The sequence below is a fragment of the Furipterus horrens genome, unplaced genomic scaffold (assembly GCF_987537825.1).
Source record: "Furipterus horrens unplaced genomic scaffold, mFurHor1.1.pri manual_scaffold_7, whole genome shotgun sequence".
In the NCBI taxonomy this organism is placed as follows: Eukaryota; Metazoa; Chordata; class Mammalia; order Chiroptera; family Furipteridae; genus Furipterus; species Furipterus horrens.
Genome location: NW_028327177.1, coordinates 99,657,517 through 99,670,654, shown reverse-complemented (window position 1 = coordinate 99,670,654; position 13,138 = coordinate 99,657,517). Strand labels below are relative to the sequence as shown.

Below are 13,138 nucleotides of genomic sequence, written 5' to 3'. Positions count from 1 at the left end.
ATTTTTGCTTAATAATAAGCTATTTTTTGCAGTGAGCACTGGGGCTTCTTTTAGGGGGAAAACTATATACAGGTGGATCTTTCCCAGTGGATTTCACTTCTTTCCAAGATTGAAAATCCTCCAATTTCTGCCTCCTTTTGTTTGCTCTTGAATCACTTCAAAGAGTCTTATTTTATATTTTATCCAGAGTTTATTATAATTGTTATCTGCAGTGTAAATAATCTAACATAAAGTATATTGCCATTAGCAGAATCAGAAGCAGGAGTTTAAGTTTTTTTTTAATCTCCAAATCTCTAGTGCTAGCAAGGTAATTCATGACTAATAGATTATCAACAAATGTATGTTGAACAAATGAATATGTATTCATATAAAAAATCACCTCACCTTGGAGGAAAGGATGGTGTGGAAAACATAATGTGACTCCCTTTCACTGCCAGATCCCCTTGCAACTTTATGCCTTTGGATCTCCCAGTAGTTTCATTTTGGACAATTTCTCCCATTCAGGCTTTTCAGTTAGTTTTATAAACTTACAGATCATCCCTGTCTTTCACTTTGCTATCTGTGAATTAAAGAGACATTCCAATTTTCAAATGAACCTCAGAGACTGACATAGAAACTGTTCTTACTTGAATAACACTGAGATTCTCAAGGGAGAGAAGAGTGGATTTAGAAAGCCTTTGCTTCCTTTTGATTTTTTTTTTTCAACATCAGTAGTAAATGTTTAAGAAATAATTTATCAATCACTTTGTCTGAGGTTTCGTTCAATGGAAAGGCTTTGTATCATTTTACTTTGCTTAAATGAATCAGCAGTTTGGGTTGAATTAGGCTTTTGAGTTTTGTGTAGAAATCCAATTTCTATTTCCTCCTTTCCTTCTTCAACTGCCACCCCTTAAACTCCTTTTCACTACCTATAAGCCTCTGTTATATACTTTACCCAGTGCTTTTGAACAACCCAAATTTATATCATTATTTTCTATATTTATTTGTTTACCTGTGTTCTTGTCAGTTTTTTCTATAATAGATTTACAATTTCCAGAGATCACAGAACATGTTAATCAGCTTGCTTTGTGGGTTGCCTTGCAATTGGATTATGCACTGAACTTCATGAAAATTTTAATAATGGCTTCTAGGATGTAAAAAACATAGATGACTTAAAATTAACATTTTTCTATCTCCACTCTCCCCTTTGAGCCACCTGTACCCTGCCAATGGATTAAAGTTTCTAAACAAACTCTTTTATAATTTATTATTTTATTATATATTGAATATTATTTCAAAAATATTTATGAGGATTTATTTTCTATTTTTCATCATTGTAGGTATAGGGGGTTCAGTGATGAAGGATACTGAATTCAGTATTTTGGTTCAGTGAAAAATAAAATAGAATATTGAGACTCTCATGCTTGAAAGGAGGAAAAAATTTGGCATAGCAAAGCATAAAGAAATAAACAGGAATTTTAAGAAACTGACAAGAATGGATCTCAACTATGACCAATTCTATCCAAGAAGACTCCCAAAAGACGTACTGATTGAGTTGCAACTTAAACATAGCTAAGTTTTTTAATTAAGGCTAAACTAGGTTCATTTTCAGTCAGTGGATCTAGTGAGCGTATATTTCCATGGTGGTTCTCCTTGGCTTATTTGTTTATTGTTTGAAGTAGGTATGAAATGGCAAGGAGTGTAAGGATGCTTTTGGAGGGTATTATTGTTCTTGGTAGGATAAGAACAGAGAGACAAGGATGATAAATATTATGGCAAAAATTTATCTTCTCCGTTTTCTCTGAGACTGTTGGGGTACTTCTGATTAGTTTATTTGGAAAAGAAGTTTATGCTTTGCTTCTTTCACTTAGCGTAATGCTTTTTGAGATTCATTTGTGTTGTTTTGTGTATCAGTATTTTGATCTTTTTTATTGCTGTGGATGTTTGTGATGCGATATTCTAGCGTCCGCATCATTTAGAGCTGCGACTCAGAACATGGCGCGTTCCTAGAAGCCGCTTTCGGCATCAGTGGGCGGCAGCGCGTGGACATGCAAGCGTGGGGCGCGGGACCAACCGACGCCACTTCGTGTTGGACAGTGGAAGCTGGAGAGCTGGGCTATTCGGACTGAGCCAATTGGTTTCCATGGATCTCAATAGTGCCAGCACTGTTGTTCTTCAAGTCTTAACTCAGGCCACCAGTCAGGATACTGCTGTGTTAAAGCCAGCTGAGGAGCAGTTGAAACAGTGGGAAACACAGCCAGGTTTTTATTCAGTGTTGCTGGTAAGTTGCTTAAAAATAGTTATTATTTTTAATAAAATGAGACACTATTCTATTGTTTTAAAAACCTACTTGTGTTGGTGGTTTACTTAGTGAAACTGATCCAAATGTTTGGCTGCCATTGCACTGCCATTTACTAATTCGAGGCATGGCACTTGGAGGACATTTAAGAGATGTTTATTGTTGGGTGAGTATACCCAAGCAGGGTATTGGTAGTATCTGCTTAGAAGGTTACACTGCCAGTTTTCTATTTTAGCCTGTAAATGCTGCCCTCAAGACTGTAAAGGAGGAAAGAGGAAGGACATCTCTAAAATCAGAGAAGGAAAACTCTGACCCCAAAAAACCTCCGCTGCCTTGCGGCATACCTCTTCAGGGGAAAGGCTAGGGGAGTAAACCCCGACAGAAAATCCGGAGCCGGAGTCCCTAAGGCGGTTTGACATTGTAGTCAACACCGGCAACTCCTGCGGCGCACCTGAAGCCAAGCTGTATTGACTTTGTCTTTCCCTTGGACCCTTCAGCTGCGAAGAGAGGGGGTGTCTGCTGCATGGGCAACAGCAGACCCTCCATATCACCCTGCCCAGGCTCTGTAGCTTCAGTTTCACTTGAGAGGACACTCCAGCGTCATCGCAAGATGTCGACTCAACACGGGAGGAGACAGATACCGGTTATAAGCTCATCCGATTGGCGAAGGAAACGAGCGCCAGGGGTCTCCTCTGACGGTGGGAGAGGTCATCGCACCTCACTGGACAGCTACCGTCTCGCCATGGCTCGCCTGCCCCACTGGGTGCGTGGGGATCAGAGAGGCACCTCTCGAAAAGTGGGCCACAAAACACCCGCACCAGTTAATTCCAAGCAAACAACAAGAAAGAAGCCCCCGGCTCTTCGCCTCGCTAGCTGGAACATCAGGACCATGTGCCCTGGACTTACTGCAGACCTTCCGTGGATCAAGGGTGCCAGGAAAACCGCTGTCATCGATAGGGAACTGGCACGACTAAACATCGACATTGCGGCTCTACAGGAGACCCGGTTGGCCGACAACGGAACTATCAGAGAAACCAACTACACCTTCTACTGGCAAGGGAAGTCTCCGGACCAACCAAGACAGCACGGTGTTGGGTTCGCTGTGAAGAACACGCTTGTTAACTCCATAGAGCCACCCACAGGAGGCACAGAGAGATTACTTACCCTCCGATTGTCAACAACTTTCGGCCCAGTCAGCATTCTTAGCGCGTATGCCCCAACCCTCTGCGCCACCACCGAAGAGAAAGAACAGTTCTACCATGCACTGGACGAAGCGTTATCCAAGATTCCCAGAAGTAACGCTCTCTATCTCCTTGGAGACTTCAACGCAAGAGTAGGAGCCGACCACATGGCCTGGCCCACCTGCCTTGGAAACTTTGGGAGAGGAAAGATCAATGAGAATGGTCAGCGACTGCTTGAGCTTTTGTGTCACCATGGCCTGTGCGTGACAAACACATTCTTCAAGTGCAAAGAGATCCACCAGGTGTCATGGAGGCACCCCCGCTCCCGTCATTGGCACCAGCTTGACCTCGTCATCACCAGAAGAACGGATATTGGCAGCACCCTCCTCACCCGCAGCTACCACAGTGCAGACTGCGACACGGACCATGCCCTCGTGGTAAGCAAGGTGCGCATAATGCCGAAGAGGTTGCACCACTCCAAGATGAAGGGTCGCCCACGCATCAACACCAGTTGTGCCAGCAACCCAGTTAAGACCCAGCAATTCATCAACAAGATGGAAGATGCACTCGGCGAGGGAGTGGCGGCAGATGACATTATCGAATCCAATTGGCCACGTCTCCGCGACGCCATATACAACTCCGCCATTATTGCTTACGGGAAGAAAGAGCGGAAGAACGCTGACTGGTACGAGGCTCACTGGGAAGAAATGGAACCCGTGATCGAGGCTAAGAGGAAGGCCCTACTGGCTTACAAGGTCACGCCCACTCCCAGTACACTTCAAGCTCTACGGGCTGCCAGGAACAAAGTCCAGAAGACCGCCCGCCACTGTGCCAACACCTATTGGCTAAACCTGTGCAGAAGCATTCAGGAAGCCGCCGATATAGGCAACGCACGAGGAATGTATGAGGGTATCAAGAAGGCAACAGGCCCAATCCCCTCCAAGATCGCCCCCCTTAAGTCCAAGACAGGTGAGGTCATCACTGACCAGGAACAGCAAATGCGGCGGTGGACCAAGCACTACCTCGAGCTGTACGCAACGAAGAACACCGTAACAGACACTGCTCTTAACGCCATCCCAGGCCTACCAGTCATGGAGGAGCTAGACACCCCACCTACTGCGGCAGAGCTCGGCAAAGCCATCGACCGCCTCGCTTGCGGGAAAGCACCAGGAAGCGACGGAATCCCTCCAGAAATCCTAAAGAGCGGGAAACCAGTCCTGCTACAGCCGCTCCACCATCTACTCTGTCGCTGCTGGAAGGAGGGTTACATCCCCCAGGATATGAGAGACGCCAACATTATCACCATGTACAAGAACAAAGGAGACCGCAGCGACTGCAACAACTACCGGGGCATCTCTCTCCTCAGCGTCGTCGGCAAAGTATTCGCCCGGGTCGCTCTTGCCCGCCTGCAGACCCTTGCTTCCCGCGTCTACCCAGAGTCCCAGTGTGGCTTCAGAGCTGGCCGCTCAACAGTGGACATGATCTTCTCCCTACGCCAGCTGCAGGAGAAGTGTCACGAGCAGCATAAACCACTCTACCTCGCCTTTATTGACCTCACGAAGGCGTTTGATCTGGTCAGTCGAAGCGGACTCTTCAGCTTGCTACGGAAGATTGGCTGTCCACCACATCTGCTTGCTGTGGTCATGTCCTTTCACGACAACATGCACAGCACGGTGTCCTACAACGGCGCAACCTCTGAGGCCTTCCCAGTCAGCAGCGGAGTAAAGCAGGGCTGCGTCCTCGCGCCTACGCTGTTCGGAATCTTCTTCTCCATGCTCCTCCAATACGCCTTTAAGGACTGCAGCGAGGGTGTCTTCATTCACACCAGATCCGATGGCAAGCTCTACAACCTGGCCCGTCTACGAGCCAAGACCAAAGTCAAAGAGGTGCTCATCCGTGAGATGCTCTTCGCCGACGACGCAGCTTTGACATCACACTCTGAAGAGGGACTCCAGCAGCTAGTCACTTGCCTTTCCCATGCATGCAAGGAGTTCGGACTAGCCATCAGCCTGACGAAGACGAATGTTATGGCTCAAGGCACGGGGACTCCCCCATGCATCACCATCGACGGATACACCCTGGAGGTTGTCAACGACTTCACTTACCTCGGGTCCACCATCTCGAGCTCTCTGTCAGTCGACTTGGAGGTCAACCGGAGAATCGCCAGGGCAGCCACAGTTATGGCCAGACTGAACCGGCGAGCGTGGAACAATTCCAGCCTCACTGAGAAAACCAGACTGCGCATCTACCAAGCCTGCGTACTCAGCACTCTCCTCTATGGCAGCGAGACGTGGACCACCTACGCAAGGCACGAAAGGAAACTCAACAGCTTCCACATGAGGTGCCTGCGACGCGTCCTGCATGTCGCCTGGCAGGATAAGGTCCCCAACACCGAGGTGCTGAAGCGAGCCAATATGAGCAGTTTGCATGCAGTTCTTAGCGAGAGACGCCTCAGGTGGCTTGGCCATGTCAAAAGAATGGATGCAGGCCGTATCCCCAAAGACCTCCTCTACGGCGAGCTAGCAGAAGGCAAGAGGATGACAGGGCGCCCAAAACTGCGGTTCAAAGACATCTGCAAAAAGGACATGACACAATGCTCCATCAATCTCAACACATGGGAAGTTCAAGCAGACGACCGCCTAGCCTGGAGGCTCGCGGTCAGGCAAGGTACGTCACGCGCGGAGGCTGCGCGCAACGAGGAGGCGGTCCAGAAAAGATCGAGGCGGAAGCAGCGTCAGCAGCAGCAACAACAGCCATCTGCCTTCACCTGTACCAAGTGCGGCAGGGATTGTCACTCCCGAATCGGACTGCACAGCCATTCTCGGCGGTGCAGATAGACTCTCGGGAAGCTACGCCATCGTCTCTCCAGACGGACGGCTGCCGACGACGGTGTGTGTGTGTGTGTATACATATGTAAATATAGATATATATATATGAGGCATATGAATCACAGCTTTTTAATTAATTTACATTGTGTATAATGTAGATTAATATGTATTATATATAAAATGAAGTATTATTCAACATTAAAGGGAAATGAAATCTTGCCATTTACAACAATGTGGATAGACCTAGAAGGTATTACAGTAAGTGAAATAAGTCAGACAAAGATAAATACTGTATGATCTCACTTATGTGTAGAAAATAAAAACAAAAACAAAAGCAAAGCATAGAAAAATGGATCAGATTTGTTGTTATGTAGAGGTAAGGGTTGAGGAAGAATTAGAGAAAGGGAGTCAAAAGGCACAAACTTCTAGTTACAAGATAAATGAGAGGTTCCCAAGATGTCGATCCCTGAGTACAAGCCTTCGCGTCTGGCGACCTTGCCCCCTACCCTCGACCCAGCTGAATACGACATATCTCCGGAAACTCGGAAGGCGCAAGCCGAGCGGTTGGCCATTAGAGCCCGACTTAAAAGGGAGTACCTGCTTAAATACAACGACCCCAGCCGCCACGGACCCATCGAAGATCCTGCTTTGATTCGTTGGACCTATGCAAGATCAGCAAATATCTATCCCAATTTCAGACCCACTCCCAAGACGTCACTCTTAGGAGCTGTGGTTGGAGTTGGGCCCCTCATCTTCTGGTACTACGTTTTTAAAACTGACAGAGACAAGAAGGAAAAACTTATCAAGGAAGGAAAATGGGATCGACGATTTAATATCTCAAGTTAAATCTGGCAATGATGACTATATGTATTAATGTTAAAATAAATCTTCTATTAATCATAAAAAAAAAGATAAATGAGTACTAGACAGGTAATATGCAGCATGATTTCTATAGTTAACACTGCTGTATGATTTATGTGAAAGTTGTTAAGAGTAAATACTAAGCATTCTCATCACAAGATAACAATTTTTTTGCTTTCTCTTTTTATTATATCCATATGAGATACTAGAGGCTAACTAAACTTAGAGTAGCAATTATTTCATAATATATATGTCAAGACATTATACTGTACACCTGAAACTTACACAGTGATGTATATCAATTTTATCTCAATGAAAATGAAAAACATAAAAATAAAAGAAATACAAGTTTTAAAAATCAATATCTTTTAAGAAGCAATAATATTAAAATTTTTAAAAATTTTAATGAGTCTCTTAGCAACACTTCCAAATGTGCATTGTATTATCATTTCAGGAAGGTCCTAAACTTTCTTTAGTTTTCTGAATATTATCATCCTAATATAAGACTTCTTAAGGTCTACTAAATATCTTCAGTCTTATTGTACCATAAACTTTATGTTCATTGAAATCAGTGTGATAAATGAAGACAGAGCTTATATAGCTACCATTTGTACTGAATGTACCAGAACACATGCAATTCTCTGAATATAGAACTAAATCAAGTTTAATTTTTATAACATCTGAAGTTCTTTCAAATAAAATGTCTGAAAATTTAGAGACAAATTTTGTATATGTATTTTAAATTACACATTCTAATTTTTGGTTTAAAATGTGTAATCACTGCAAGAACCTCTCATGCTGTGAGATTTCAATTTTAATTAAAATTCTTACATTCCACAGCATATATTTGTCCTTTTGTCTATGGCATATTTTTTTATATTGTGGAAACAGTCATTTGTGTTGTAGAAAATGTAGAAAATACAGATAAACTCCCTATAAAAGGCAAATAGTAATTGTGTGTGCTTTCATCATTGACAGAATATTTTAGGCTTGCTTTAATTTCTTTAATATCTAGCACTTTCCTCCGTCCCCATGTTTCACATTGCCTCCATCCTACTACTGTCATCTAACAATATGATTTTTGTCACTCAGCTCTTGTTCTTTTATTCTTCCTGTTCTTATCTCTTTGACCTGGTCTTTAAAAGGCAACATAAGCTTTTTTTCTCTTCCAGGAAGGCTGGAGTTCTTTCATTTTTCTGAGCCTGTTTCCAAAAATAAGCAGAGGAACCTTGTCTCAAAGCCAATTCCAGTAAAATTTCCATGAAGCCATTCTGCTTATATTCCACTTAAGTAGAAATGATCCTCATAGAACCTGAGTTGGAGACTCTCATCTCACTCTCAATGTTCAACTTGGCTTTGATTGTAGAGACTTGGCTTCCACTTGAGGGCCAATACTTCTCACTGCCACACACATTAAGTGATTTTTTCACTCCTACCTAAGATTATGTTCAGCATTATCTTTGTAAATTGTAGTGCTGTTCTTGGGTCTCTGAATAGCACTTTTCCTTAAAGGGCACATGCTGGTTCCCTGCATGAACTTTCTGGCTCAAAGCATGTTGGTATCGATTAAATTTATACAATCCAAAGGTTTCAATGGTATGTGTTTTATAACTTATGTTGAAAAGAAATAAAACAAAATAAGATAGAACACTTATATACTATCCAAAACATAAATAAAACACAACCTCAGTAATTTATTCCAGAAGTCCGTAAAGGTTATTAATATGTGCATTTATGATTGTGTGTATACGTTTACTTTAAAACATATAAAATACTTGTTAAGCCATTTTTCTTTCATTGAAAGATTTATAGCAGAAATCTCAAGTGAAGAACAGGCAGTACACTTTATTGCAATTTTTAAAGTATTGAAATAAGTACTATTTATGTCTGCAAAATATGGCATAAAGCATTTATATTTTTTGTAATGTTTCAACTGTTTATTGGTCTCTTTAATAAAGCCAATTTGAGAAACCACAGGTACAAAACAGAACAACAGAGCCAGCCACTAGGACGTCACTACAGTACTGTTACTCAGTGTTTTGACTTCAGAAAGAACTAAATAAGCAAAAGGATAAGGGAATCTTGTGGGATAGATTTCTGGCCTGCTTCTAGTACTAATTATCTCAAAAACTTTGGGTAGATGTTAACATGGTGGTACCTTTGTCTTTCCAATTCTAAAATTAGGGAGATTGACCAAGTAATTTCTAAATTTCCTTCTGCCTTAGAATCCTATGAGTCTGTGATCTGTTTCTATTTTCCAGGAAATAAAACAAAAAACAATTCATTATGGCAAACTTTAATTTCAAGTTCAAAAGAGATTTTACGGAATAGGATACTCTCTTGCCCTGTAGCAACTGTGTGGCCCTGGCTAGAGTGATTAAGACAATTCAAATGACAGTGCTTTCACAGGTGAAGAGGTAATAATTCCATGGGTCTTAGTAATCTCAATGTTCTAATGATGTCCAGTTAACAAAATAGGTGTAAACATACTAATAATTTTAATTTTCAATGCAAATATGGCATTTTAAATCTGTACACACAGATCTATATTTATCAAGTATGTATACGGTAGTACTTAGTATTTTTTGCTTTAGCTGGAAGCGCACTTTCTGGTCAGGTGACTGATTACTACATTCTACCATAGTTACCTAATGGTTGAAGTGAGGGGAAAACACTAAATAGAGGCCCACTATGTCACAGAGAGGTCTAGACAAAAGGTAAAATGAAAAGTTAGTGCCTGTGTGAATAAAATAAAAATTTTCCTTTTGAAGGCATGACTGGAACATTGTATCATTTCCTCATCTAAAAATCGGAGGAGGGCTCACTATCAGGAGTTGGTAAACTATGGCACATACACCAAAGTCAGATGCTCCCTGTTTTGGTCAAGTTTTATTGAAACATAGCAACATCCATTCATTTATGTATTTTTTATGGCTGCTTTCCAAGTACAACAGCAGAATGTAGAGATCACTGTTGTAGCACTGATACTCTAAGACAAAAGTTAGCTCACACTGGCAACCCTTCAGTCTGTGGTACAATGCCAACCCACTGAGTCGCACCAGCTGGTTTGATTCCTGGTAGGGGCACATGCTTGGGTTGTAAGATGGGTCCCTGGTTGGGGGTGTGGGAAAAGTAGCCAATCAATATTTTTCTCCTCTTTCTCCCTCTTTTGCCCTCTCTCTAAAAATAAATAAATAAAATATTAAAAAAAAAAGAAAAGTTACCTCACACATGTGTAAATGGGCCACTTAGAGGTGGTTGACAACCATATCCAAACAATATCTTCTTCCCTTAAGATAAAAGTCTGTCAGCCTCCCATGCAGCTAAGTATGCCATATGGCTATCTTCTGTCCAATGGCACATGTCAATGTGAATAAGTGGTGTGTAATTTTTTTAACTGAGTTCTTAAAAAGTTGCTGCTTACCTCTACTCTCTTTCCTCTCCCTGTTTTCTGAAAAATTATTACCAATGGAGCAGCCCTTAGACTTACAGAGATTAAAAAATGCAGGCTATTCTGCTTTCTTCAAACTCTTGCCTCTGGAACGTTATGTAAGAGAAGTAAACTTCTATGTTATTTAAGTCTCTGTATTTTGGGATGTCTTTCAAACAGCTTAGCAGCATACTAATACAGTGCCTGCTGCTCCAGATTAATTATTGACAGCACCCCCTTTAAAAAGGGTCCTGGATTGGATGACAAATGATATAGTTACCCTCACTCTAAATATACAATAGGTTAATATTATACATGGGCTCGTTCTCCCATCTTATTTTACCCCAGTAAGCATTATCATCAAGTACACTTTTGTTATAAAAAGTATTTTTTGAACAACCTGACAGAAGAGATTGATGCTATTTTTGTATTTTGAAAGTGGAACAAGACAAACTCTACAAAGCCTCTGAAGATGAAGGCACAGGACAAAAAAAGCAGCTCAGCATAATTCTTATTCTTGAAAAGTATGGCTTTCAGAATTCCATTGTCATTGCAGAGTTGCAGTGGCTTTCAATTTAAGATTATCTGCCTATAAAAAAAAAGAAAAGCCAACCTCTCCATAGGAACAACAAAGTCATGGACAAAAGTTAACCAAAAAGAGTGAGGGAGAATGCCAGCCCTGGCCTGGGAGGAGGAGAGGACCTTTAAGTATTAGATCCCTTTAAGAATTAAAGCAAATAACTCATCACATTTAAAATTTGTCAAAGGTCTTGAGCAGAACGAATAATCCTATGATGCAAAGCTGCAAACCAGAACTGAGAATCGAATGTCAGATGATATTGATGAATGTGACCCTGCCCTTGTTTAGGGATGTCTGGGCAACAACATTTCTCCTCCCTCTCCAGCAAGCACCACCTCACCACCATCTGCCTGTGTATCAGGACTAACCTCATTGTGCCTTCTCTTCTTGTTTTAATCAGTTACTAGGAATCCTACATAATCCCACAATTTCATTTCCAATTTCGCTCTATGCATACCCTTTCCCGTGCCCTTCTCTGCCAGTCTCCAACTCTCAAAACCTTTCTCCAGTGTGTGCTGGACCTGAGGGTCAGAAATGAGCAAAACCTCCTATATTTCCAACATCTCTTTGAACATTAACTTCACCTTCTTACTCTGTGACTTTATTCTCCTATGAGGATGCTCTTTCCATATAGGACTCTCAATGGTGGGTTTTTCCTTCTTTCCACATCCCTGCTTCTGCGTGGAGGTATGTGAGGGTCCTCCTTGCTCCTCACAGTGGCTTTCAGACATCTTCCTCCTTCTTTGCCTAAATAAATAAAGCTTCATCCATCATACTACACCACCCATTACCTATCCTTTTCTTGGTACTCCATAAAATTATTCCTTGGAGATTTTATCATTTGGTTAACTGTCACTCTCTAAAATTACCCACCTTGTTTTATTGTGAATTAAGTGTGCCAGTGAATGGTTCTTTTAATTCCCTGGCCTCTCCATTCTTTAACTTTCTTTATTCCAGAGATCTTGTTCTTACCAAACACAGTTCCTCGCTCTCATTGATATTTCTTGGGCCTTGTTATTAATTAGCAACCGTGTACCCTCAATAGTATCAATTTAACCACCTCATTCACCAACACCTATTTTATCTTTTTTCCAGTTTTGTTGAGATGTAATTGACATGTAACAGTGGGTAAGTTTAAGGTCTACAATATGTTGATTTGATAGACTTATACATTGCAAAATGACTACAACCATGGCATTAGTTAACATCTCCATCATGTCAAATTATCATTTCTTTTTGGTGGTGAGAACATTTCTTATCTTCCTAAATTTAGTCCCTCTAATATGCTCACTCTAACATTTCTGCAACTACAATCACAATCTTGAGCCTACTATTAGTTTTTTACTCTTCCACACCCTCCTTTCCTCTTCTTTAATGAGCCTAGTTAGAGCCCATTATTAATTATTATTATAGTTACTTTGTATACGTGCTCAATTCCCTTTTACCTCACTCTATTTGTTACTCTTACCTTGGAAAACCTCACCATTGGTTACGCCAGATTTTTCATTTACACAACACTAAAAAACTGGTTGAAAAATACACAATGTATTCAATGGCCTTACTTTTTCATGACCACTACTCTCAGATGGTCTCTTAGTGCTTTCCCAAAGTTAGCACACTGTAGCCCCAACAGTCAAATCCAGCTCAATGTCTCTTTTAAGAATGAAGTATCTTTGAAACACAGCCACACCCATTTGTTTATATATTGTTTATGACTGTTTTCACTATAAGCCGGAATTGAGAAATTGTGAGAGTCCAGATGGCCCAGAGCTCAAAACATTTATCTGATCCTTCATGGAAACAGTTTGCCAGTCTCTTCTCTCATCCATTCATTCTCCTATTTTTCTAGAAGGAAATTTTAAATCTTCTCAAATTTCAGCAATGCCTCATTGATCCTCACTTACAGCTCAAACCCATGTTTGCTATTTTACTTAGAAATAAGAAGCAGTAAGCATGGAAGATCCACATGTTACTACCACT

General features: G+C 41.5%; 1 protein-coding gene across 1 annotated transcript; it reads left to right on the top strand.

Moving 5' to 3' along the window:
* Positions 1-6,738: 6,738 nt before the first annotated feature.
* On the top strand, positions 6,739-7,181 carry LOC150004888 (NADH dehydrogenase [ubiquinone] 1 beta subcomplex subunit 4-like). Its single transcript, XM_090282954.1, has one exon. The coding sequence runs from the start codon at positions 6,744-6,746 to the stop codon at positions 7,131-7,133; it is 390 nt and encodes a 129-aa protein (XP_090139080.1). The 5' UTR covers positions 6,739-6,743; the 3' UTR covers positions 7,134-7,181.
* Positions 7,182-13,138: the final 5,957 nt, after the last annotated feature.

Coding starts and splice junctions, on each gene's coding strand:
- LOC150004888 (XM_090282954.1), top strand. CDS start 6,744: ATGTCGATCCCTGAGTACAAGCCTTCGCGTCTGGCGACCTTGCCCCCT.